The following is a 26,854-nucleotide window of genomic DNA, read 5'->3' as shown; positions in this document are numbered from 1 at the left end:
TCAAGATTGGGTTCCTCATAAAGTAAACCGAGCGCCAGAAAAAACGCATCAAGATCAGCCAATGCCGGATCTCCTGGCGCCAGCGAAAAAGCCCAATCCTGAGGGTCGCCCCGTAAGAACGAAATAACAATTTTTACTTGCTGAGCAGAATCTCCTGATGAACAGGGTCTCAGGGACAAAAACAATTTACAATTATTCACGAAATTCCTAAACTTAAACCTGTCTCCGGAAAACAGTTCAGGAATCGGTATTTTAGGTTCTGACCTAGGATTTCTGATAACATAGTCTTGTATGCCCTGCACACGAGTAGCCAGCTGGTCCACACTTGTAATCAAGGTCTGGACATTCATGTCTGCAGCAAGCATAGCCACTCTGAGGTAAAGGGGAAGAAGAAAAAAAAAAAAAACTCAGAATCTTCTTTCTTATAATCCCTCTTCTGCAATGCATTAAACATTTAATACAGGCCTGGCAAACTGTTATGACCCCAATGGCGAGGGTCTCAGAGGAACGTGGAAGTCTGCAGAATACAAAAATCCAGCTCATAGGGCAGTGGTAACTGGGTTGACCATATATCTACTCCTAACGCCAACACTAGAAGTAGCCGGGGATCATTCCTACGTTGATTCTAGATGACACGCGCCAGCCGGAGAATCTAGCTACCCCTAGTAGAGGAAAACAAAGACCTTTCTTGCCTCCAGAGAAGGGGACCCCAAAGCTGGATAGAAGCCCCCCACAAATAATGACGGTGAGGTAAGAGGAAATGACAAACACAGAAATGAACCAGGTTTAGCACAGAGAGGCCCGCTTACTGATAGCAGAATAAAGAAAGGTAACTTATATGGTCAACAAAAACCCTATCAAAATCCACACTGGAAATTCAAGAACCCCCGAACCGTCTAACGGTCCGGGGGGAGAACACCAGCCCCCTAGAGCTTCCAGCAAAGGTCAGGATATAGATTAGGAACAAGCTGGACAAAAATACAAAACCAAAACAAATAGCAAAAAAGCAAAAGGCAGACTTAGCTGAAATAACTGGAACCAGGATCAGTAGACAAGAGCACAGCAGACTAGCTCTGATAACTACGTTGCCAGGCATTGAACTGAAGGTCCAGGGAGCTTATATAGCAACACCCCTAACTAACGACCCAGGTGCGGATAAAAGGAATGACAGAAAAACCAGAGTCAAAAAACTAGTAACCACTAGAGGGAGCAAAAAGCAAATTCACAACACTTCTCTACTTTTAACGGTACATTGATGCCCAGTGCCTTATAGGTAAGTCTTCTGTGCATATCAATATGAGCTGACTGGGAGTAATGGATTCTGGAAGGCCAATGATCCTCAGATTGTTTCTCTGGGACCTATTTTCTAGGTCGTCAACTTTATCAATCATTTGGTAAGTTAGTTTTTTGGCTTTTTGAAAATCTGTACAGGTTTTCTCCTGTTCATCCTCCAAATTGCTGATTTTATCTTCAGCTTTATCAAGTCTCTAACTTTGATGTGATGTATCACCTTGCATCTGCTTCAGTGTAATGATGACTGTGGATTCCAGAGATTGTTTTATCTCTGGAGCAAGTACTTTGGTAACTTCAGCTGCTAATGTTTTGCAAGAAACATTTAGATTAGTTACGCATACCTCCCCATCTCCTACTTCTTCTTGCTCCTTTGCATCTGTTATGGGCTGTGAGATTTAATGTTTTTCCTTCCTTTTGGTATGTCTGATGCCATCTTGCCTCATAGGGAGCTTTTCTGAGGTAACGATGCATGTCCTGCTGCCACTAGGAATTTCGGGGCCCCATACTGGCAACATTTTCGGGGCCACCTTGAGACTCCACCCAGGCTCCAACCCAGCCCCGCCTCCACCCCTCGAACTGTCCAGAGTCAAAAGATTTTTTAAGTCGCCACCACGACAAGGTCAGGCCCTACTCTACTCTAACCTATTAAACATTTAGGCATATTTTTTTTTATTTTTCAATTTTTAAAATGACCAATAATATCACATACAGGGGCAGCATGGTGGCTCAGTGGATAGCACAGCAGCCTTGCAGCGCTGGAGTCCTGGGTTCAAGCCCCACCCTGGACAACATCTGCAAAGAGTTTGTATGTTCTCTCCGTGTTTGCGTGGGTTTCCTCCGGGTTCCCTGGTTTCCTCCCACATTCTAAAGACATACTGATAGGGAATTTAGATTGTGAGCCCCATCGGGGACAGTGATGATAAAGTGTGCAAACTGTAAAGCGCTGCGGAATATGTTAGCGCTATATAAAAATAAAAAAATAAAGATTATTATACAGGGGACAAATACCACTGCACCATGACCAGACACCATATTACCACCACATTGTGACCAAATAATATCACATACAAGGAAAAAATACCACCACACCACGTCCAGACCACCTATTACCACCATATGATGACCAATAATACCACATACAAGGAACAAATACCACCACACCATGACCAGACCACATATTACCACCACATAGTGACCAAATAATAGCACATACAAGGAACAAATACCATCACACCATGGCCGGACAACATATTACCACCACATAGTGACTGAAAACTACAATACTGATAGGTAATAAAAAAAACACAATACTAATATCACCATAAGTGCCATTATACACAGATCTGTACTTAGTATGCCATGTCTGTGCACAGGTAATACAGTGATCACTAGTGACATTATACACAGGGGCTCTGTAAATAGTATATAGTGTAAAGGTAATTCAGTGATCACTGGTGACATTGTGCACAAGGCCGCTGTATATAGAATACAGTGTATAGTGTCAGTGTACAGGTAACACACTGACTCACCAGTGACTTCTCTAGGTGAAGTCCTTCATCTTCACTTTTAATGTTCATCCAGCACAGACCGCCGTCAATTCTTCCAGCCAGGGGTCATCTCTGCAGGAAGTAACACAGCTATCTAGAGTACCGCTTGCAGAACACATTACTTATTTTTTTCCCAAATTCTAAACTACACCAGATGAAGAAAAAAGGCGACAGTGTCGCTCTGCACAGTAACAGGACTGCCCCCCCCCCTTTTTAAAACAGTATCCTCAAAAAATAAAATAAATACATCACTGCAGTAATAATATCCCTTAATTAGCCCTTATGGTAGTATGGTAATAATATCCCCCATTCTGGCCCCATGTGTCTCATTCCTGGCTCCAGCCATATGTTCTCCTATCCTACCCCCTTTTGATGTTCCATCCTGCCCCATATGATCTCCCAATCCTGCTCCATCTGCCCCATGATCCTGCCCCATATGTCCCATGATCCTGCCCCAACTGCCCCATGATCCTGCCCCATCTGTCTCCATCGTATCCATCCTGCCCCATGATCCTACACCATCTCTCCATCCTGCCTCATCTGTTCCATGATCCTGCCCATCTGTCCCATGATCCTCCCCCATGTGCCCCATGATCCTGCCCCATCTATCCCATTATCCTGCCCCATCTGTCTCCATCGTATCCATCCTGCCGCATGAGCCTGCACCATCTGTCTTCATCCTGCCCCATGATCCTGGTAATAATATCTCGGATGCAGGTTCAGTTACTGCACCTGCAGAATCCTGCCTCTGGGGCCCTATCAGCAGAAGAGACGGGGCCCGATGCGGGCCCCCTCTGCTGATCGGGCCCCATACACCAGTCAGCTCAGTAGTGCCATGATGGCGGTCCTGAGAAACCTCTCCATACACTCTGGAAGGTCTTCTGGTAGTTTGTCTCAGTTTTCCACGCTGTTCTGTGCAATTAGAAAGCAGGCACCCCTGATATAGAGTAAAGGAGACACGGAGCTGTAATCAACAGCGTTTGTTAATGTGCGTGCCTGAGCCGGAAGTCTGATTAATATTTTTTAAATATTTAGAAAACTATTTATCATTTCCTTTACACTTCACAAATACTTTCTGCTTTATGTTGGTATATCACATGAAACCCCAATAAAATACATTTTAAGATTCTGTGTGTAATGTCGGAAAGTTCATGGGGTATGAATAATTTATCAGAGCACTCTATATTTGTGTTATTATCACTGTTAGGATCACTATTTAACTATTATCTGGTTTCTAAGGGAATGGTTAGAGAGGTTTGAGAAAGACTAAATGTTGAGGAAATGAAGGATTTTAATTTTATTTGTTGAGGAAATGTGAAGAAACATGCACTATTCTAAGTCTGCAAAAACAATGAAATCCAAATCTGAATTGAACTGGCAGCTACTCAAAAAAAAAAGCAGAGCACCAAGATACATGCTGTATAATCATAAAAATAAAGCGATTACAAACAACAGGCTTATCTGGAAATATGACTTCATGTGAGGTAAAGTCCTTGGGTCACTTTTCTATAAAGCACAGTAAGACAGTAACATGTTTAGGGAGGTTGCTATTTCCAGGAACTGTCAGTTACTCTTAACAATTGATCACATCAGCGTCCTGTTTCTTAATGTTAACCTCAAATTCTGTTTCCTGAGTCCTTTATAAGAATAATCTTAATATATAGTGTAACTGATCAGCATAGGTAAGTGTAGCAGTTCCCTAGTGGCTTCTCCCCAGCCGCTGCTCTGGATTGACAGGTATCTGCTGCCTATTTGTGCATTTACTGTAGACAGAGATCTGTGAATCCAGTGCAGCAGGCGAGGATGAGTCACCAGGGACCGACCTGTAAGACTAGTCCATGTCCTAGTCCTAGTCCATGAGTAAAACATACCTGGTTGAGATTGTACAGTCAGTGCCTGATGCATACTGCCCATGGATTAGGCAGCATGTATCATGTGTCAGGTTCACTTTTAGAAATACCACACACAGTTTGTCATTTGGTAGAGCGGAGAGTAACTGGTGTGTCATAACTTTTTTGCGCAACTCCGAATTGAGCAAAAATTGTGTGACTTTTAAAAGATTTATGCCAAAATTCTGTCAAAAATTGCTGTGATGAATCTGGTTCTATGTATTTACTTTGGTTTCTTTAGTTATTTCCTTCCACTAGCTAAACTTGTCAAATAGTCCTTTTCTCATAAACTAGAAACTATGGTCAATCAATTAGAAAATCATAAATAAATCAAAAGCAAAACATATAGCGTTTGAAATCTGTGTTAGTAAAAACATTTGAATATACTATAGACCAGAGGTCCCCAACGTTTCTGACCTTGAGAGCCACATCCAGCCTTGAGAAAGGGTCACGAGCCACATTCAGCTCCTGCCCCCTCACAACAGTGGCAACTAAAGCCCCCATTACAGGCATAATGGTAACCAAAGCTTTTTCACAAAAATCAAGCACCCCAAAGCAGTATACAAAGATCCATGGGTTCCTACAATACCCCCATTCAGTATTCTCCTATAAAGCACTCCCAAGACACTGTCGCATCCAGCTTCAAACACCTCCTCTGACAGGTGGTGTCATCTTGTCTCGTACCATACTTAAATCATCTCAAAACCCCTAAGATCTGCTCTTCTGTGCAGGGCTGCTCACAAAATTCACCATTTTCAGATGTGCTGTTCATACCTGTTTGCGAGGAACTGGAGCTAATTCACCAAGCTGACAGACAGCCGTGAGCCACAATTCATGGGACCGCGAGCCACATGTGGCTCCCGAGCTACAGGTTGGGGACCCCTGCTATAGACAGTCAGGGCTGACGTGACCCTAGTCACTACTCATGAACAGACTGAAGAAATTATATGGGGTCAGTACTCTCCAAACTACACTCCAAACTTTCATTGACAGAAACCGGTGTAGATGGAGATGAAGAAAACAAAATGGAAGGGTCAAACTCTTTTAACAGTGATTTATGGAATACATTAGGAATGCAAAAAGATGGAGGGAGTTTTAATCTAAAAAACACTGGGTTAACTACCTTTAAAATCTCATAAGGACCAATAAACTTAGGAATCAACTTCGCTGATGGCACTTTCCATTTAGGATTTCTGGAAGATACCCATACGTTATCACCAACCTTGAATATGGGGCCCCATGAACGTTTCCTATTCACCTTAAGCTTCTGGCAATGCTGAGCCACTCCAATTTTCTTCTGAACCGCCTACCAGACATTCCCAAGTTTCTGTATGGCAACCTCTACTCCAGAAAAACCAGAACTCATCCTCGAGAATTCACCAAAATAAGGATGAAAAACATAATTACAAAAAAAGATGAGCTTCCAGTAGACTGGTTAGCAGGACTATTAAAGGCGAACTCAGTAACACTTAAGAATGAGGATGAGTCCTCCTGATAAGCTGCAACAAAACACCTTAATAATTGTTTCAATGACTGATTTGTCCTCTCTGTCTGACCGTTGGTTTCAGGATGGTAAACAGATGACAATGAGAAGTCGATTCCCAATTTCCTACAAAACGCTCTCCACAATTTAGAGACAAACTGCACCCCCTATCGAATACAATGTTCAAAGGTGTCCCATGCAATCTCACCACATGATTGATAAATAACCTGGAAGGCGTTTCCGCATTAGGTAACTCCAATAATGGAACAAAGTGAGCTTGTTGACTGAATTGGTCAACTATCACCCAAATAACAGATTTCCCAATATACAAAGGCAAATCAGTAATGAAATCCATAGACAAATGAGTCCACAGTCCTTCTGGAATAAGCAATGGAGCCAATTCCCTAGCCAGCCGTTTATGACAAACTTTAGAGAGCTTGCAAACCTCACAAGTAGATACAAAACCTTTAATATCTTTAAGCATGGATGACACCAAAAGAGTCTACATATAGCTTTTTGCATAGCATTGACACTGTGGTGACAACTCAAGACGGAGTCATGAAATTCTTGCAACAAACACACGGGAACAAATAATTTAGACCCAGGAGTAGCAGAAGGAGACAACGACAGGACATTGTGAATCTCAGCCTGCAATTCCGAGGATACCTTAAAAATTACTATACTCTGAGGAAAAATGGAGGATAAATGTTCTGGAAGAGAAACTGAATCAAGGCTGCAAGACAAAACATAACCCCTAACATTCTTAGACCCCAGCCTGAAAGTGATGGATAAAATTGAATCTAGAAAAAAATAAGGACTACCTTTCCTGTCTCAGGTTAAACATTTTAGCAGATTCAATATAACCTAAATGTTTATGATCCATCACAACCGTGACCTGATGAATAGCTCCCTCCAAAAAATGCCTCCATTATTCAAAAGCTAACTTAAGAATGAGCAGCTAGCGATTACCAACATCATAATTTCTCTCAACAGATGAAAATTTCGTAGAAAAAATGCACATGGCCTTAAGTTACTCAGAGTTTTGGGACCTTGAGACAAAACAGCCCCTACACCAACCTCTAATGCATCCACCTCTATGATGAATGGTTTCTGAAGATCGAGCTGAATCAAAACTGGATCAGACGTGAGGCACTTTTTTAATTTATTAAAGGCCCAAATAGAATCCAACAACCAAACCTTAAGATCTGCCACTGTACGTGTGAGACCAGTAAGAGGTTTAATGATCTGCGAAAAAACCCTAATAAATTTTCTAAAGCAATTGGTGAATCCAAAAAAAACGCTGTAGTGCTTTAAGTTGAACCCAATCAATTAAAGCTTTCACCTTTGAAGGATCCATCTTAAACCCTTCAGGAGATGCAATGAACCCAACAAATTATATTTCTTGAACAGAGAAAGTACATTTTTTTTCTAATTTAGCAAACAAAGAAACAACGAATTTTCCCTGAGTTTTTGTAAAACTTGCATTGGTTAAGCTAAAAGGCATGACCAGATTCTCAAATAGACCCTCAGACGTTAAAAACCTCCACTCACCACCCTTCCGGATGTGAATCACACTATAAGCCCATCTAAGATCAAGTTTAGAAAACTTGGTGGAAAAAAATGCAAATCCTACATTTTTGGTGGCTTTGTTTTATGTACCGTATTTTTCATACTATAAGACGCACTTTTGTTCCCCAAAATTTTTGGGGAAAGTGGGGGGTGCGTCTTATAATCCGAATCTGGGTGCTGTGCTGTAGAGGAGGGGGGCAGCTCTGGAGTGTAGTCAGGGGGCTGGGGTGGGCTGCCTGCGGGCTGCTGAGACAGCAGGAGGTTCTGTGCTCCCGCTCATTAACCTCATGTAATATTCACTGCACCTGCTGTCCAATCACCTCAGTGCTGAACCTGTGCCGAGTTGATTCACAGGGGAGCAGCAAATATTACATGTGCCTGCATCTCCCCCCACTCCCATCATGGATATGGCCCCCGGTCACTCTTACATGCCCCCCCTGTGCTGCTGGCAAGCACATGCTTCCCCCTCCCTGTGCTGCTGGCAGGCACATGATAAAATTACAAACACTTAACTCACCTTCCCCTGATGGCTCCCTGCTCACAGCTCCTCGGTTGCTTCCTGTGTCTGTGCTGACATCCGATCATGTGATCGGCACAGCACAGTGATGACATCACTGTGTGCCCCGGGTAACATGATCCGATGCCTGGGAAACAGGAAGCGCAACCAAGGAGCTGTGAGCACGGAGCCATCAGGGGAAGGTGAGTTAAGTGTTTGTTATTTTATCATGTGCCTGCTTGCAGCACAGGGGGGCATGTGTCTGCCAGCAGCACAGGGGGGCATGTGTCTGCCAGCAGCACAGGGGGGCATGTGTCTGCCAGCAGCATAGGGGGGCATGTGTCTGCCAGCAGCACAGGGGGCACATAGTGACCGGGGGGCCTGTACCTGCCAGCAGCACTGGGGGAATATAGTGACTGGGGGGGCTGTACCTGTCAGCAGCACAGGGGGCATTTTGTGACTCGGGGGCATGTGCCTGCCAGCAGCACAGGGGGGCATGTCCCTGCCAGCACAAGGGGGCATATTGTGACCGGGGGCATGTGCCTGCCAGCACAGGGGGGCATATAGTGACCCAGTGGGGCATGTGCTTGCCAGCAGCAAAGGGGGCATATAGTGACCCAGGGGGGCATGTGTCTGCCAGCAGTACAGGGAGGCATATAGTGACCAGGGGGGCATGTACCTGACAGCAGCACAGGGGGGCATGTGCAAGCACAAGGATGGGGGTTATATAGATACCAGGATGAGGGACATATGATTTGTAAGACGGACACTGGCATTATAAGACCGACCCCCATTTAACATAAAAAATTATTTTTTTCTCTTTTTCTTCACCAAATTTGGGGATGCGTCTTATAATCAGGTGCGTCTTATAGTCCGAAAAATACGTTAATTCTTTTTGCTATAAGAATGACTCATCCACATTCTTTAGGTCAGTATGATTACACTGACATGAAACTTGCATACATTTTTATTATATTTTAATAGCTGAAAAAAATGTTGAACTTTGCAAAAAATAATGGTTTATGTTGCCATTTTTCAGAGACATGTAACGTTTTATTTTCTGTTAATGAACCTTTGTGAGTGCTTGCTTTTTTTTCTGCAAACTGAGTCACAGTTTTAATTAATATAATTTAGGAGAACATATAGGGACAGTTTTATCATGTTTTATTCCATTTTATTTGGAAAAACGCCAAATCAGGTGTTTCAATTGTATTTGTCTTACCATTTATACCTTTATGGATTAACTAATGTTATATTTTTATAGATACAGTGATCCCCCAGCTGCCATCCTATCATGCCCTCCTAGTCACATTGGAGAGAGTGGGGGGCAGTAGGAGTCTGATCGGGGTAGGCAGGGTTGAAAGGGTTGCACGGGATTAGAAAAGCATGGCTACTTTCTTCCTGAAATAATACCAGTCAAGTTTATTGGTTGGGTCAGGTATCGCAGTTCTGTACCATGGATGGGAGTGGGACCTGTCAGTACCCATGGACAGGTGTTATGTTGTATTTGGAAGAAAGTAACCATCTTTCTACTACTGGATAACCCTTTTGTCTTGTTTCATAATGTCATGTATTTTTATTGTCATTAATGAGAATAGCGGTCCACCCAGCACCCATCGTACCTGAATACTGGTAAGAATATGCAGATTTATCAATAAAGTTATCGGTTACAGACAGTCGATAAAGTAGGGCAAATGAATAGTTACCAAATGACATTGCTAACAACGTAGACAATGAGGCGTTACACTAATAACAGTATGAGATTTTACTGATAAGTTTTACTAGAAGTATTCTAAAGTGGAATCAATTCATGCTCTTAAGAGTCACAATCAATAACAAGACAAGAAGATGACAGATATATCTAAAGGAATTGATCTCTAATGGGTCCGGGCAGACGTCACTTGTTTTAATGAAATTGATCTTTAAGCATTTTTTTTAATGAAATACATATTCCTACCACACAATATTTGGCATAGTTATTCAATCAAGACTTTAACGAGGTTGCCTGGTCACAAGATATTGATGACGTTCCTTAGGATAGCCATCTCTATCAGACTATAAACACATCATAGCCAAATATTTATAAGCCAGAGTTTCAATATTTGCCCATCCAAGCTCTTCCAGGCTTAGGCAAAGTATGGCTGGAAAGCAGCTCCCATTTCATACTGACTTTTTTTTCTCATTTTGCCACCCCCCCCCCAAAAAAAAAAAAAGCTCCTTATCACAAGTCTCACATAACTCCCATCTCTGTAAGACATTGTTTGCCCTGTATCTCCCATCTACTGGATTTTTGCAACACTATTTTGGGGTGATACTGGTTCTCCTTAAAAGGATTGTTCATTTCTGAAACAATCCTTTCTAATTTACTGTATTCTTCCATGTAATATAAAAACAGCCTGTACTCAACTTTGGTTCTGGCACCATTCCAGCAATGTCAGCAGCGGGTGTCACGGGGCTCGCGTGACATTGTTGTGCTATGTAAGCCCTTCAGCCAATCACTGGTCATTTATGGGCCGCTTCCCTGTCATAGGATATGAATATAAAATACTTGTATTTGGTATTAATGTGATAGATAACAGTGGATTAAGGTCAGTAAACAGCAGCTTGCCAATGATTTCCAACAACAGATTTTTCTACACTGCGTATACAAAATCTACCAAAATCTAAAAACCAGTAACAATAAATTGACGAAATATTATAAAAAGAACTTGTGTAGAAATTTTACACTTACTCAATATATATGGCCACATTCAGAATGTACCTTTAATATTATAAATCTCTTTTTTCCTCTTATATCTTGGGTTCTGATAGTGCGGAGTTTCATACCAATTTCCCATCAGTAATAATAGTTTTTAATGCAACACATATAATGTGGAAGGGAGTCAGAAGAAACCCTAGAGAATTAACAGAACCATTCACAAAATATGCACGCAATTGATGATCTCAAACAGATGGTGATACCAGAATCTATCGGAGGCAAATGCAGAGAAATTGCATGCGAACATGATAACACAGATCTGTTTACATTCAGATTTACGTGTAATCCATCTATATTATTTGGTGTCTGGAAAAGTCAGTGTTAGCCTATCTTCTTGGAATACCCTCCCTCACCTTTGGTCGTATAATTGGACTTAGTGGGAAATACAAACAAAGAGGAAATAACATTTAAATTACTATTACCGTAATCACTCAATTTAAAAAAATATTATTAACCTCTGGTATGCTGCTTCTTTTGGCTACTAGTTGAACACACTGGTTTACAGAATGACAAGAGACAAACCGATTTGACTAAATTTATAGTCATCAAATCACACGGATTTTCCCAGGAAATTCGATTTGCAGAGACATTATTATTCATGAACTGAATGTTCCCAATTATGAACTATTGCAATGCAGCAATCACATGTGATGAGATGCCCTCCCATGGAAGTTTATCAGTTTTTAAGAACTGAATAACGCTTCTAATAGCCAATGCAACTTACATCTATTAATTTATCCATGACAACGGCATCTTTTCTCTATATTTTGGTGCTAAATTTACTCCACACGTGTATTATATACCGTATATGAAGCAGTAGTTCCGGTACTGTATTTATGTATTTAGCTTAGTTCTGGTTATTGTTTGTGGTACTGTACTTGCTGTGTTTAGTTCCAGTACTGTATTTATTTACTGTTCTTGGTTCTGGTAATGTATGGACTATACTTAGTTCTGGAACGGTCTTCATTTTTTGGGCTTAGTTCTGGTACTGTATTTATGTACTGTGCTCAGTTCTGGTACTGTATATATGTACTGTGCTCAGTTCTGGTACTGTATATATGTACTGTGCTCAGTTCTGGTACTGTATTTATGGACTGTGCTCAGTTCTGGTACTGTAAATAAATACAGTACCAGAACTAAGCACAGAACATAAATTCAGTACCGGAACTGAGTACAGTACATATTTAAGTCCACATACAACTAATCCAAATAAATAAAGACAGTACCAGAACTAAGCACAGCCCATACATTACCAGAAACAAGCACAGTAAATAAGTACGGTACTAGAACTAAGCACAGTACATTTATACTGTGCCTAATTTTAGAACCGTATTTTTGCACTGAGCCAAGTTATTGTACTGTATTAATACAATAATTTGACTCTCATACAGTATTTTTGTAGTCTATTTCTTTTTGATAAAACATTTATGTATTGTGCTTAGCAATGGTGCCGTTTTATCTTATATTCAGTTCATGTTCCATAATTATTAACCAAGTTTGCCTGTTCTTGTGAAAAAAATGAAGAAAACATTTCTCAACTGTGCACTGTGGATACCTATAATGCTCCATATGTATAGAGACGTCTATAATGGATGAGTTTACTATAGAGAGTGTGTCTACATAGATATGTACTCTGTCTGCAGGTAAATTGCACACTGCAAATTTTAAACAGCATATGATAAAAAAAGTTGAATCCTATACACCAATTTCGACAATAAGTGAGCATAAAAGGTATATGATATTTTTCTTTTCTATCTGTGGATCTCCTATAGTTCAAAGCTCCCACACATGGCACAAGAGGGCAGCCATCTCAGTGTTTGACTCTGGCAGCAGAAACACTAGCTGCACCCATGTGTATGAACAACACATTTTACATTTTATATGGATTTTGCTTGAATTTTATGTTAAATGCACCTATCCATTTTCAGGTCAACACTGTGGAGGAACTAAAACCTTAAAGCCTTTACTGAGAAAAAGGCAAGCGTGTGCCATACTGTTATGAAGACAAATGGTCGCTGCTTAAAAGAGGTTGTCAATTAGTTAAACAACTCCTTTCTAAATGCTTTAGTCCCGTGATTAAAATAAAAAAGTTATACTCATCATCCAGATTAGTGATGACGGCGCCAGGCTTCCCGATGTTTGCATGACACTGTTATGTCAAGTGAGCGCTGCAGCCAATCAGTGGAGAGGTCTCTCCCTATACATGCACGCAGGTAGAGACGTGTTACACCAAGGCAGTGAGAAGGCACTTAGGACCCACCATTGGCTTTTCAAATTTTCCTTTTTTTCGGAAATTACACAGCATTTCAGAGTCAAATATACCTGTGTGAGGGAACTGAATCCATTTTGAGCATGTGGTATACATCTTGTCTTGTAACTTTTGTGAAATGATGATCAAGTAACACTGATGGGCGGGAAGTTTCACATTTCTATTCACGCCCCTAAAGCTCCTATTGGCTCATAACTTTTCCTTTGTCTGTGACACTATTTAAATTGCCTACATGTGTTAATAAAGCAGAAGTCCTGAATACACCATACAAGGCTGTGCTGTATTGAGCACTCGGAAAACAAATCTTATTAATTTGGAGTTCAAAAGGCATAAAAGAGAGTGTATTCTGCTCACACCTGGCTGAAACCATGAAGCAAGTGTCTGATACCATGGATCAGGCAGCATGTGTCAGCTGTCCGCTTCCCTTTAATAAATAATAAAAAGTTGCTTGTTGCCCGTAGAAATCAATGTGGTCCATCTTTAATTTTCTATTCATACAGAAATGATGAAACATTTGTTGGCTGCTATGAGCAAGGAAACCAGAAGACCATTCCAATAAATGAGACCCACAATCATCTTATAGGAACAATGTCAAATACAAAGTGAGATGATATCCGGTATGTTAATATTTCTGACCTGTAGCTTCTTTGAAGACAGCAGTGAACAAGAAGTTCTAGTTTCTCTGATGGCCATGATGAAAACAGTAACAGACCCCTGCAGAGGAAAACATTAATATAAAATGTTCTCAAAATCATGCATTTTCACATAGAATAAAAGAATATATTTTAAAGGCATGGTTAACTACTTGGAAAACCTCTTATTAAATTAAACACAGTTTCCTATATGAAATAAAAAATTGCATATATTCCCCTTCTTGGACATCTCCGTGAGCCCCTGCAGACACAGTGCTGATATCGCTGGCCCAAGAGTACATGCTGTTTTTATTCTACCTGGGAATTGTTTCATTTTACTGTTGTTGTCTAAGTAGTAGACAATCCTTTTAAAAGGAATCTGACTGTCACCATGTTTTATCTGCCTATCTGAGAGCAATATGATGCAGGGGTAGAGACCCTGATTTCAGCGATGTATCACTTACTCAGCTGTGTGTGTGTATTTTTCAAACAATCCCTATTTTATCTGCGGCAAATCTAGCAGTTCTCTGAATGCTGAGCCCTGTGTAATCCCATCCACGCCGCTGATTGACAGCTTTCTGTGTACACTGTGCATATACTTGAATAAAAGGTGAAGCGTCTAAATCTGCACTTCTAAAGAATCCAGGATACTGATGGCTTCTTTAAAAGTTTTAATCAATTCACATATTTGATTTTTTTTTCAATTGATTTTTTAATTTCTTGGACTCTCATTTTATTTATTGATTTTATTGGTTCGTTTAATTTAATTGTCTCATGATCAGATTTGCACCTTATAAACATAGTTGTTATTTATAACTTTTCTTTTTTATAACTTTTTTATTTACGGTAATCATAACTATATATATATATTATTAATATTGATTTTTCATACAATTGTAAAAGTTAAGCAACAATAAACACAATGGATAAACATTTTAAATTATTCCACAAGAAAATCCTCTTTTCCTGTTTTCTTTGTTTTCAGCTTTTTTAAATAAAGTAAGAAAGAATGAAAAAAAATGATCTTTGACATGTCAGGTGTCTTTTTGGCGTCCTTTTTTTTGCTAAACCATGTGTTTAAATATGTTCACCTTCCACTGTCTGTATAGACGGTTTGTGTCCTGAGGAAGAAGTCTACGATGACTTGGAAACGCGTTGACTTTGTAACCTGTTTTGAATAAGACTTGTACAGAAGCAATCAGTATCCTGGATTCTTCAGCAGCGCACGTTTAGACACTTCACCTTTTTTCAAGTACATCACTTCGGTCTGCTGACCCGTGTCCTGCGGCAGCTGATTCATGGGTGTAGTATGTTGTAATGTGCAACTTTATCAGGTGAGTTTTCACCCCAGTTTTTAAATCACATTGTTTCCAGTTAAAACCCTATTGTGCTTGTTTGCTCCCCATTTTCTATGGTATTACACTGTACATAGGCAGAAAGCTGCCAGTCAGTGGTGGTGCTCAGAGCTCCTGACTATGGAGGAATGCAAGGTAGCTGGATTACTAGTCCTTTAGTGATAATCTCCTGCCGATAAAAAATTGATTTAATTAAAACTGCATCCAGCAGCCCAGTAAGTGACATATTGCTGCACTCAGGGTCTACTCATCAAAAGAAACCTGATAGTTTCCATGTGTCCTACAAACTGGCTGCATATCTTTATCCCACGCTTTATCCCTTTTTTTTTTATTGTTTAATTAATTTCCATGTAATTATTTAAGTTAAATAAATAAAAATGCAAATCAGCAGTTGACTATCCGATTGGGCGTTTTCCTCTCCAAGGATTAGTCTTCCAGCTAATCATGTCCTTCCCTCCAGGGAGATTTGCATGGCCGGTGGTAATAGGCTGAGTCCTGCCTCACTGGCTATGTGCAACGCACCATGAAGTCGGGGGGGCTTACACTCAGCTTCACTGCGCATTGTCAGGGAGGCAAAGATTTGCAAAGAGCGGCATTAACGTCTTTCTTCCATATCATGTTACTCACCCTCACAGGGAGGTGACAACATGCTTAGCGGTACGATTAGTCTGGCGGAAGGAAACGGCCCCTTGAGTAGTCACTCTCTAGATTGCATACAGTGGGGCAAAAAAGTATTTAGTCAGTCAGCAATAGTGCAAGTTCCACCCCTTAAAAAGATGAGAGGCGTCTGTAATTTACATCAAAGGTAGACCTCAACTATGGGAGACAAACTGAGAAAAAAAAATCCAGAAAATCACATTGTCTGTTTTTTTAACATTTTATTTGCATATTATGGTGGAAAATAAGTATTTGGTCAGAAACAAAATTTCCTCTCAATACTAATGTAATATATCCTTTGTTGGCAATGACAGAGGTCAAACATTTTCTGTAAGTCTTCACAAGGTTGCCACACACTGTTGTTGGTATGTTGGCCCATTCCTCCATGCAGATCTCCTCTAGAGCAGTGATGTTTTTGGCTTTTCGCTTGACAACACGGACTTTCAACTCCCTCCAAAGGTTTTCTATAGGGTTGAGATCTGGAGACTGGCTAGGCCACTCCAGGACCTTGAAATGCTTCTTACGAAGCCACTCCTTCGTTGCCCTGGCGGTGTGCTTTGGATCATTGTCATGTTGAAAGACCCAGCCGCGTTTCATCTTCAATGCCCTTGCTGATGGAAGGAGGTTTGCACTCAAAATCTCACGATACATGGCCCGATTCATTCTTTCATGTACCCGGATCAGTCGTCCTGGCCCCTTTGCAGAGAAACAGCCCCAAAGCATGATGTTTCCACCACCATGCTTTACAGTAGGTATGGTGTTTGATGGATGCAACTCAGTATTCTTTTTCCTCCAAACACGACAAGTTGTTTTTCTACCAAACAGTTCCAGTTTGGTTTCATCAGACCATAGGACATTCTCCCAAAACTCCTCTGGATCATCCAAATGCTCTCTAGCAAACTTCAGACGGGCCCGGACATGTACTGGCTTAAGCAGTGGGACACGTCTGGCACTGCAGGATCTGAGTCCATGGTGGCGTAGTGTGTTACTTATGGTAGGCCTTGTTACATTGGTCCCAGCTCTCTGCAGTTCATTCACTAGGTCCCCTTGCGTGGTTCTGGGATTTTTGCTCACCGTTCTTGTGATCATTCTGACCCCACGGGGTGGGATTTTGCGTGGAGCCCCAGATCGAGGGAGATTATCAGTGGTCTTGAATGTCTTCCATTTTCTAATTATTGCTCCCACTGTTGATTTCTTCACTCCAAGCTGGTTGGCTATTGCAGATTCAGTCTTCCCAGCCTGGTGCAGGGCTACAATTTTGTTTCTGGTGTCCTTTGACAGCTCTTTGGTCTTCACCATAGTGGAGTTTGGAGTCAGACTGTTTGAGGGTGTGCACAGGTGTCTTTTTATACTGATAACAAGTTTAAACAGGTGCCATTACTACAGGTAATGAGTGGAGGACAGAGGAGACTCTTAAAGAAGAAGTTACAGGTCTGTGAGAGCCAGACATCTTGATTGTTTGTTTCTGACCAAATACTTATTTTCCACCATAATATGCAAATAAAATGATAAAAAAACAGACAATGTGATTTTCTGGATTTTTTTTTCTTAGTTTGTCTCCCATAGTTGAGGTCTACCTATGATGTAAATTACAGACGCCTCTCATCTTTTTAAGTGGTGGAACTTGCACTATTGCTGACTGACTAAATACTTTTTTGCCCCACTGTATATCTAGACAAATTATAGAAAACATTTTTGGAAATGAATTAAACCGAAAACTACAGAAAAGGACTTGTTGGAAGAAATGTAAATAGTGCAATAAAGACATGGGGCCGGTTTGTGGGCCGGTAAGTTACCAGACCTAACAAGCAGCACTTTAGTAGACAGGTCTTTGGAGTAACAAGCTTGAAATGTCCAGAAGTGTTTCTGCTGATTTTACCTCCATAGAGCTGGAAATTGAGGCTTACTGTACATGGGTTACCCACATTGGACAACATAGTTTTATTAATAAGTTTTGTCTCGGTCCAGCAGCATCATACATGGGGGCTCACAGATGCTGCAAACACAGGCAGCTTTGCCCCTACAAGAGGAGTGCAACAGCACGGAAGCTCCAGAGCAGCGCTTACAACCTCTATACCAAAGAGCTTGTAGGCACTGTGTTCCTAACATGGGAGACTGGCCACCTTTCATAGCTTACAGAGGTGGCCAGCAAGTTAGACGACAAAAAACACAATAATTGTTCAGAATAAAGGGGATTTTTAATAAAGAACAAAATTGCAAAGTTGCTTGTTTTCATTCATGATGTTAAGATAAGCACGGACAGGTGTCTGATCAGCCCGGACCCAGGTCCTGCTCTGCCCTTACCTGTTTTAAGGTGAACTACAAGAACTAGTGTCAATCCTGACTGAATGACGTGAGAGTGAAGCAAACCAAAAGAGGCTGCTGATTGGCTGCAGGGCTCACGTGATATGACATCTCGGGAGTCCCAGCGCTGACAGTACTGGAGGGAATGTTGGGGGAATATAGAAATTGAGAAGCGGTATTCCGAATAGTGGACAATCCCTGTAATATTCTGCAGGGCTCATGAAGACATCCGTGCAACACGGTTCGAGCACGGAGCGTAATGCACTGATTGGCGCTAGGTCTCCTGACCTAAGCATGACAGCCTGAGAGAATTATCTGAAGGTATCACGGTGTAGTCAGGAGGCCCGCGGTCATTGTGTGCATTGTAGTCCGTGCTCGGGGCCCTTACATGGAGATATGGATGACATAAGAACACTAAAGAAACTTCATTTGCTGATTCTTGAAATATCCGGCAGAAAGAGACAGATAAAGGTATCGCTATGATCCATCTGCGCCACAATTTGGAATTAAACGGTTAAAAAAAAACCTCAGATACCTGGAGCCTCACTTTAATTTTTACAAGTCTGTCATTTTCCCAATTTCCCAGAAACTCTATAAATATTCGCTGACAACATGGGTACAAATAAAACTTACTATTAAATTATAAAAGCTCATTGTGTACACTGTGGGTAATTTAGTATGGAGAGAATATTATTAAACTGCATATTGCCGAGCTCTGAGGTAATAGCCGAGCGACTTGTTAGCAAAATGGGCTGAAAATCAGATTTGACTTGAATAATTCTCTCAAGCATAAAATAACAGACATTGGGGAAAGCACTGTGCTGCATGTATGGATTTTATGTGGAATAATGAGTAAAGCATATTAATGCTGTCATCTGCCTCATCAGTGATTTACTATTGATATCCTGATGGCGGAGATAGCGGGCGGCAAATTCACTTTATTGGGGAATATCACACTGCCACCTAGTGGTTATCTACCGGTAATGCAGAAAGTGGGAAATGTGGAAAATGGGAGATGTGCGCAAATCACAATATTTTCTGATGTTTTATTTTTTCTTAAAAGTAAGAGGGGCATTTTTTAACCCTGAAACATTCACCAAGGGATCCTGTGATGCAGACTGTCCTGCATGGTCTTCACCGTAGGGTTTAATTGCGGCAGCATATTTTGTCTCTGTTAATGTTAAGCACCCTGACAGCTCTTTAACATGTCTAATTGCCTAATTTTAACATTACCAATAAAATAATTGGTTTTACCAATATGATAATTCAGATCAGGAATATGTACAAATAAGCTCACAACTTTTCCTTCCCCTCTTATTAGAACATGGTCTTACAACCTGACCCCGTCCCATAAGTGTTATGTCGGACAATATGAGCAATATGTTATCTCTGTTTTGCTTCTCTAGATAACATTTTATAGCACTTTACATGATTTATCCAGGATTTAGTTATCATCTTCAAATTGACATCCCTCTATTGCCCTCTAGTGTTTCTTTTTGGTAACAACATCATTCTACTGCATTGCTGAAAGGTTATAACCCCCCAAATCCTGGGAATAGGGGATACATTACTGATACTGGGGTACAACCAATGGGACAATAAGCGATCCCGAGGTATAGGATTTGGAACCCTGAATGTAGCCAAGGTGTGTATGCGAGGCCTCTGTTCCATTTATTGTATATGTGGCTGCCGGAATTAGGTGAGCTCTGTACTCAGCAGTCCCATAGTCAATGAATGGAGCAGAGGCCTCACATTCGCACCTCCTCTCCAATACGGATGGAAATGCAAAGCCCCCTTATCAAGGTTCCAGAGCCCAGATCTCGGGATTTAATGAGATGTGGGATAACTTGATTTTATGAGTAATAATCTAACATAATAAACTGTGTTCACACCTCCATTTCTGTTGGGTTTTTAGGAACAGACAAATAGAAAATTGCTAAGGATTGATCCATATGCAAATAGAAGAAGGGGGATCCCATTAACTATTATGATCCCCTTGATTATCCTTCTGGTTTTCGTTATGGGCCAGTTTTTGGAATAGACAAAAAGTGCATCATACAGAACTTGTGCTTTTGTTTTAAAAACTGGCACATAGTAATCAATGGGGTCGCTCTGCTTCTGTTTGCAAAAGGAACAGACTAACAAAATGTCAAAATGGACGTCGGGTGACACCTAGCCAGTAAGCACCATGGTGTCATGACGTGTATCGTAGCGCAGGATTCCAGTTCTTGAGTGCTCTGCTATTATTGAGTACCGCAGTTGGTGCCAAACAAGGGTGTGAATCTATTTTGCTCATCTCTGGTACTGAGCTGTAAACCTAGTAATGGAGGTGAGATAAATACTTACTAGTAAGCTACAGCTTTGCCTCTGTGTACATGTCCCCCTCTCCATAGACCCAGATCACTATATGCAGCATGTAACCTGACCCCTCAGTTATCTGGAATTTTGTCTCCCTTTTCAGTTTTTAAGAGTGAATAATCAGCTCAGGAGGCAGATAGGTAGAAGAAGTGAAAAAAATGGCATATTTCTTTATTGCATATACTACAGATTTTCTTGGAATCATTTATACAATTGGTTTATGCAAAGATTGTTGAAGTGCTAGTGTCTATTTAAATTGCTATGGCGATAGTAATAAGAGCCAATATTACTACTTAGAATGCATTTTCAAGTCCTACTGTGAGGAAAACAAGGAGAATGCCCAAAAGACATTAAAGTGGTTCTCTGGGAATAGAAAAAAAGTAAATAACTAAATGAAATGTAATTACAAATTCCTAAATGCATTAAATCAATAAATCACAATTGTTTCTTTTTAAGTAGGTAATCATTATACAATTACAACACCTGCCATCCTGTTACACGAGAATGTTAGGACAAGAGGCCCATGAGCATGTGCAGTAGAAAGCTCTGCCCCTCCCTTCATGTATAAGAAGATGTGTTCCAGCAGATATTCTGATCTAATGCTAGAACTGCTAGGGGTGATGAGGTAATAAGAGGCTGCTCACACTGCTGTCCACCCTGTCCTTCTGATCTAATACTGGAGTTACTAGGAATGCTGAAATTAGAAGAGGCTGCTTACGCTGCTGTCCACCCTGTCTACCTGATCTAATACTGGAGATTCCAGGTGTGATGAGGTAAGAAGAGGCTGCTCACACTGATGTCCACCCTGTCCTTCTGATCTAATACTGTGGATACTAGGAATGCTGAAGTTAGAAGAAACTGCTTACGCTGCTGTCCACCCTGTCTACCTGATCTAATACTGGAGATTCCAGGTGTGGTGAGGTAAGAAGAGGCTGCTCACACTGATGTCCACCCTGTCCTTCTGATCTAATACTGTGGATACTAGGAATGCTGAAGTTAGAAGAAACTGCTTACGCTGCTGTCCACCCTGTCTAACTGATCTAATACCGGAGATTCCAGGTGTGATGAGGTAAGAAGAGGCTGCTCACACTGATGTCCACCCTGTCCTTCTGATCTAATACTGTGAATACTAGGAATGCTGAAGTTAGAAGAAACTGCTTACGCTGCTGTCCACCCTGTCTACCTGATCTAATACTGGAGATTCCACGTGTGGTGAGGTAAGAAGAGGCTGCTCACACTGATGTCCACCCTGTCCTTCTGATCTAATACTGTGAATACTAGGAATGCTGAAGTTAGAAGAAACTGCTTACGCTGCTGTCCACCCTGTCTACCTGATCTAATACTGGAGATTCCAGGTGTGATGAGGTAAGAAGAGGCTGCTCACACTGCTGTCCACCCCGTAATTCAGGTCTAATACTAGAGATACCTTGGGGGCTGAGGTAAGAAGAAGCTGCTCACACTGCTGTCCATCATGTCTACCTGATCTTATACTGGAAATACTAGGAGTCCTGAAGTTAGAAGAGACTGTACACACTGCTGACCAGGAATCATGAGGTAAGAAGCATCTGCTCCCACTGCTGTCTAAATTGCCTTTCTGACATAATAATGGCAATTATGCTCAGAGTCCCATTCCATTAAAGGAACAGGAAAGCAGAACTTCTAACAAAAATGAATCTGTCCCATGATAGACATAAATGGAGCCAGGTGCATGCCATTAACTATAATGGGGTTCATAAATTCCATTACAAAATGACAGAACTAACAGAGGCTCCGATACAAATGTTATCCTATCCCAACAAGCAGCAACCAGAGACCAACTAACAAGGTAAAATAAATATTCACATTATGAAGAAGAATGGGTGCAAACAAGACAATGGTGCAGATTCATCAAAGCTTTTAAGCCACAAAAGTGGTGCAAAAGCATTAGAAAGTTCCAAACTTTTTCGCCATGTGTTATTGCGTAATTTTTTGTGACATTTAGCAGTTGCATACTAGTTTGAATCAGCTCTGCCGAAATGTGCGTAGCTGGGATGCGCCACCCCAGAAAAGGCGCATCTCTAAGATGCTCTTCCCACTTGCCCTGTAGCAGTGGCAAGTGGGGTGATAGTTGGGGGGGTTGATGTCACCTTTGTATTGTCAGGTGACACCAAGCCCCGAGGTTATTAATGGAGAGGTGTCAATAAGACCCTCCCATTACTAACCCCATAGTCACATTGTATGAAAAGACACACACCCAGAATAAAGTCCTTTAATTGAAAGAATGACATAGACTCCTTTAATAATTTTTAATTAAACCATACTTACGACCTCTCCATTCCACCGTCGCCCTTGTCATCTGCAAAAGAGTTAAAAATAAAAAACAAAAACATTCCTCACCTTTTCGCAGAGATGCTGCTAATCCATTTGTCCCACGACAAGTCTAGCTCTACTACATCTAGATGGCAGGCTGCATGGTTGCATGATGCGACCATACAGCCTGTCATCCAGCAGGGACACTGAGCACCGTGTGATCAGTGTCTCCCTGTGAACTCCTATTCCCTGTCTGAGGGCACCGCGAGTATGAGAAGGTTCTCCTACTCGCAGTCCCGTCAGACAGGTCCGGCGAGTTCATACCCATTGAACTCTCTTCACCTTTGGACCTCAGTGCGAGTGCCGTGGGAAATTTTCAGGAAAGCTAGCCAGGTTTGTAACAGGAAACGGAATACAGAAACAAGCATAAACATGGACTACAAGGTAGGAACCAAGGAGTGATGAAAGGGGCTTCCTATCATTGTGCCTACTTGAATGAGATAGGCCAGGGAACCAGATATCTTCAGGACAGAGCAGGGCTAAATTCCTGCAGAGACCACCACCTAAGGCCAAATGGAAGCATCATGCTGTAGCCGTGGTGCAGAGGGGTGCTACAAGAAGCAAACCTTAAGGAGCTGACCTGACAAACGGAGACACCACGCTGTGACCATGGTGAGTAGGGCGGTGTTGAGGAGACAATCAAGTTACCATAGTGACAATGGCAGCTCGACATGAGTCTGTCCCTACAAGTCTGGTGCTATCACAGTAAATTAATTTCTAAATACATATGTCATAAGAGTAATTCTAAAACTTTGTTGCACATATCAGCACTAACATGTTTCTGGCCATATCTAGTCGTGCTGGAAATTGATAAAGATTACCTTAGGAAATTGCATAAGGCATAATACTCTTCTTGCACCTTCTCAGCGAGGATTTCTTTGAATGCCTGAAAGTCAGGATAGAGTATAATCAGCAATTTACAATATGTTGTACATTTTGTTCTGAGGTCAAGTATGAATTATCAGGTAAGCAAATGAAGCTCTTTGGAAAAGAGCAAACTGTTCCTGTAACACAAAAACCTCTATGGAAAATATTATTAGTATTGACCAATTATATAATGCAATTAAGTCATTTGTTTATTAAAGTACTTTAACAGTTTTGCTACTAAAGTATTTATTCCCCCTCCCCATCAGTGTTAGCGAGGCCTCCATCAGGGCATTACTACCTTTACTGGCGTATGGGGCCCAGCAAGCAGAGGGGGTCCGCAGTGGACCCCCTCTCTTCTCACCGGGCCTCAGCAGCAGGATTCTGCCACTTCAGTAAGGCTACTTTCACACTTGCGTTTTTTTTAATCCGTCGCAATCTGTCGTTTTGGGCAAAAAACGGATCCTGCAAATGCCCATTGACTTCTATTGCCGACGGATCGCGACGTATGGCCACACTTCGCGTCCGTCGTGTTTTGGCGGACCGTCGGCACGAAAAAATGTTCAAGGGAACGTTTTTTCGTAAGTCACGTCCGCCAATTTCTACCGCGCACGCGCGGCCGGAACTCCGCCCCTTCCTCCCCGGACTTTAGAATGGGGAGCGGATGCGTTGAAAAACTGCATCCGCTGCCCACGTCGTGCATAATTTTCACACCGTGCGTCGGTACGTCGGGCCGACGCTTAGTGACGGACCCGTACCGACGCAAGTGTGAAAGAAGCCTAACTGATCATGTCTCCTCAGACGCACGTTCAGGTAAAATCTGTTGCCGGAGATTCCTCCCGCACGGCAACAGTTAACAGCCACCAGCCAATAACAGGCCGGCAGCGCGCACAGAACTCAGATGAGTTCTAACAGAGGACACCACTGGACCTCGGCCAGGTAAGGAGAAGCTTTTTTTGTTTTGTTTTTTTGTAAAGCCGCAGTATGGGGCGCATTATACTCCTATTGGGGTGTATTATACTACTATTGAGGCACATTATACTGCTATGAGGGTGCATTATACTGCTATGAGGGTGCATTATACTACAATTGGAGCACATTTTACTGCTATGAGGGTGCATTATACTACTACTGAGGCACATTATACTGCTATGAGGGTGCATTATACTGCTATGGGGGTGCATTATACTGCTATGAGGGTGCATTATACTACTACTGAGGCACATTATACTGCTATGAGGGTGCATTATACTGCTATGGGGGTGCAATACTGCTATGAGGGTGCATTATACTACTATTGAGGCACATTATACTGCTACAAGGGTGCATTATACTGCTATGAGGGTGCATTATACTACAATTGGGGTGCATTATACTGCTATGGGGGTGCATTATACTACTATGGGGGTGCATTATACTACTATTGAGGCACATTATACTGCTATAAGGGTGCATTATACTGCTATGAGGGTGCATTATACTACAATTGGGGCGCAATATACTGCTATGAGGGTGCATTATACTACTATGGGGGTGTATTATATTACTATTGAGGCACATTATACTGCTATGAGGGTGCATTATACTGCTATGGGGGTGCATTATACTGCTATGAGGGTGCATTATACTACAATTGGGGCACATTATACTGCTATGAGGGTGCATTATACTACTATGGGGATGCATTATACTGCTATGGTGGTGCATTATACTACTATAGAGGTGCATTATACTACTTTGGGGTGCACTATACTGCAATGTGGGTGCATTATACCACTATGGGGGTGCATTATACTACTATGGGGGTGCATAATGCTCTTATAGGGGTGCATTATACTACTAAGGGGTGCATTATACTACTAAGGGGTGCATTATACTACTATGGCGGTGCATTATACTACTATGGAGGTGCATTATACTACTATGGAGGTGCATTATACTCCTATAGAGATCATTATACTACTGTGGAGGTGCATTATACTGCTATGGGGGTGTATTATACTACTATGGGGGGTGCATTATACCACTATGGGGGTGCATTATACTCCTATAGGGATGCATTATACTGCTATGGGGTGCATGATACTACTATGGGGGTGTATTATACTGCTATGGGGGTGCATTATACTCCTATAGCAATGCATTATACTATGAGGGTGCATTATACTGCTATGGGGTGCATTATACTCCTATAGGAATGCATTATACTGCTATGAGGGTGCATTATAGTACTATGGAGATACACTATACTATTGGGTCACATTATACTGCTATGAGGGTGCATTATACCACTATGGGGATGCATTATACTCCTATAGGGATGCATTGTGCTACTATGGGGGTGCATTATACTGCAATGGGGGTGCATTATACTGCTATGGGGGTGCACTGTACTACTATAGGGCTGCATTACACTACTATGGGGGTGCATTATACTGCTGTGAGGGTGAATTATACTGCTATGGGGTGCATTATACTCCTATAGGAATGCATTATACTGCTATGAGGGTGCATTATACTACTATAGGGATACATTATACCATTGGGGCACATTATACTGCTTTGAGGGTGCATTATACCACTATGGGGGTGCATTATAATCCTATAGGGATGCATTATGCTACTATGCGGGTGCATTACACTGCTATGGGGGTGCATTATACTGCTATTTGGGTGTATTGTACTACTATAGGGCTGCATTATAATATTATGGGGGTGCATTATACTGCTATGGGGGTGCATTATACTGCTATGAGGGTGCATTATACTATATATAACTATGGGGTTAATTATAAAACTATGGGGGTGCATTATACTGATACATACGACTATGAGGTGCATTATGCTATTATATATGACTATGGGGGTGCATTATACTGCTATGGGGGTGTATTATACTACTATTGAGGCACATTATACTGCTATGAGGCTGCATTATACTGCTATGAGGGTGCATTATACTACTATGGGGATGCATTATACTGCTATGGTGGTGCATTATACTACTGTAGAGGTGCATTATACTACTTTG

The 26,854-nt window shown here is 41.5% G+C and overlaps 1 protein-coding gene across 1 annotated transcript in view; it reads right to left on the bottom strand.

Annotated features, from left to right (window-relative positions):
• LOC143793096 (uncharacterized) overlaps positions 1 to 26,854 on the bottom strand; it is a 204,797-nt gene that overhangs the window by 98,731 nt on the left and 79,212 nt on the right. Inside the window, exons 8-9 of the mRNA XM_077279733.1 lie at positions 23,781 to 23,845; positions 13,941 to 14,018 (exon numbers count right to left, since the gene is read on the bottom strand). Coding sequence (XP_077135848.1) covers positions 13,941 to 14,018; positions 23,781 to 23,845 — 143 coding nt within the window. The remainder of the gene's footprint in view (positions 1 to 13,940; positions 14,019 to 23,780; positions 23,846 to 26,854) is intronic.

The sequence above is a fragment of the Ranitomeya variabilis genome, chromosome 1, assembly GCF_051348905.1.
Source record: "Ranitomeya variabilis isolate aRanVar5 chromosome 1, aRanVar5.hap1, whole genome shotgun sequence".
NCBI classification, from domain to species: Eukaryota; Metazoa; Chordata; class Amphibia; order Anura; family Dendrobatidae; genus Ranitomeya; species Ranitomeya variabilis.
This window is presented reverse-complemented; position numbering and strand designations above follow the sequence as displayed.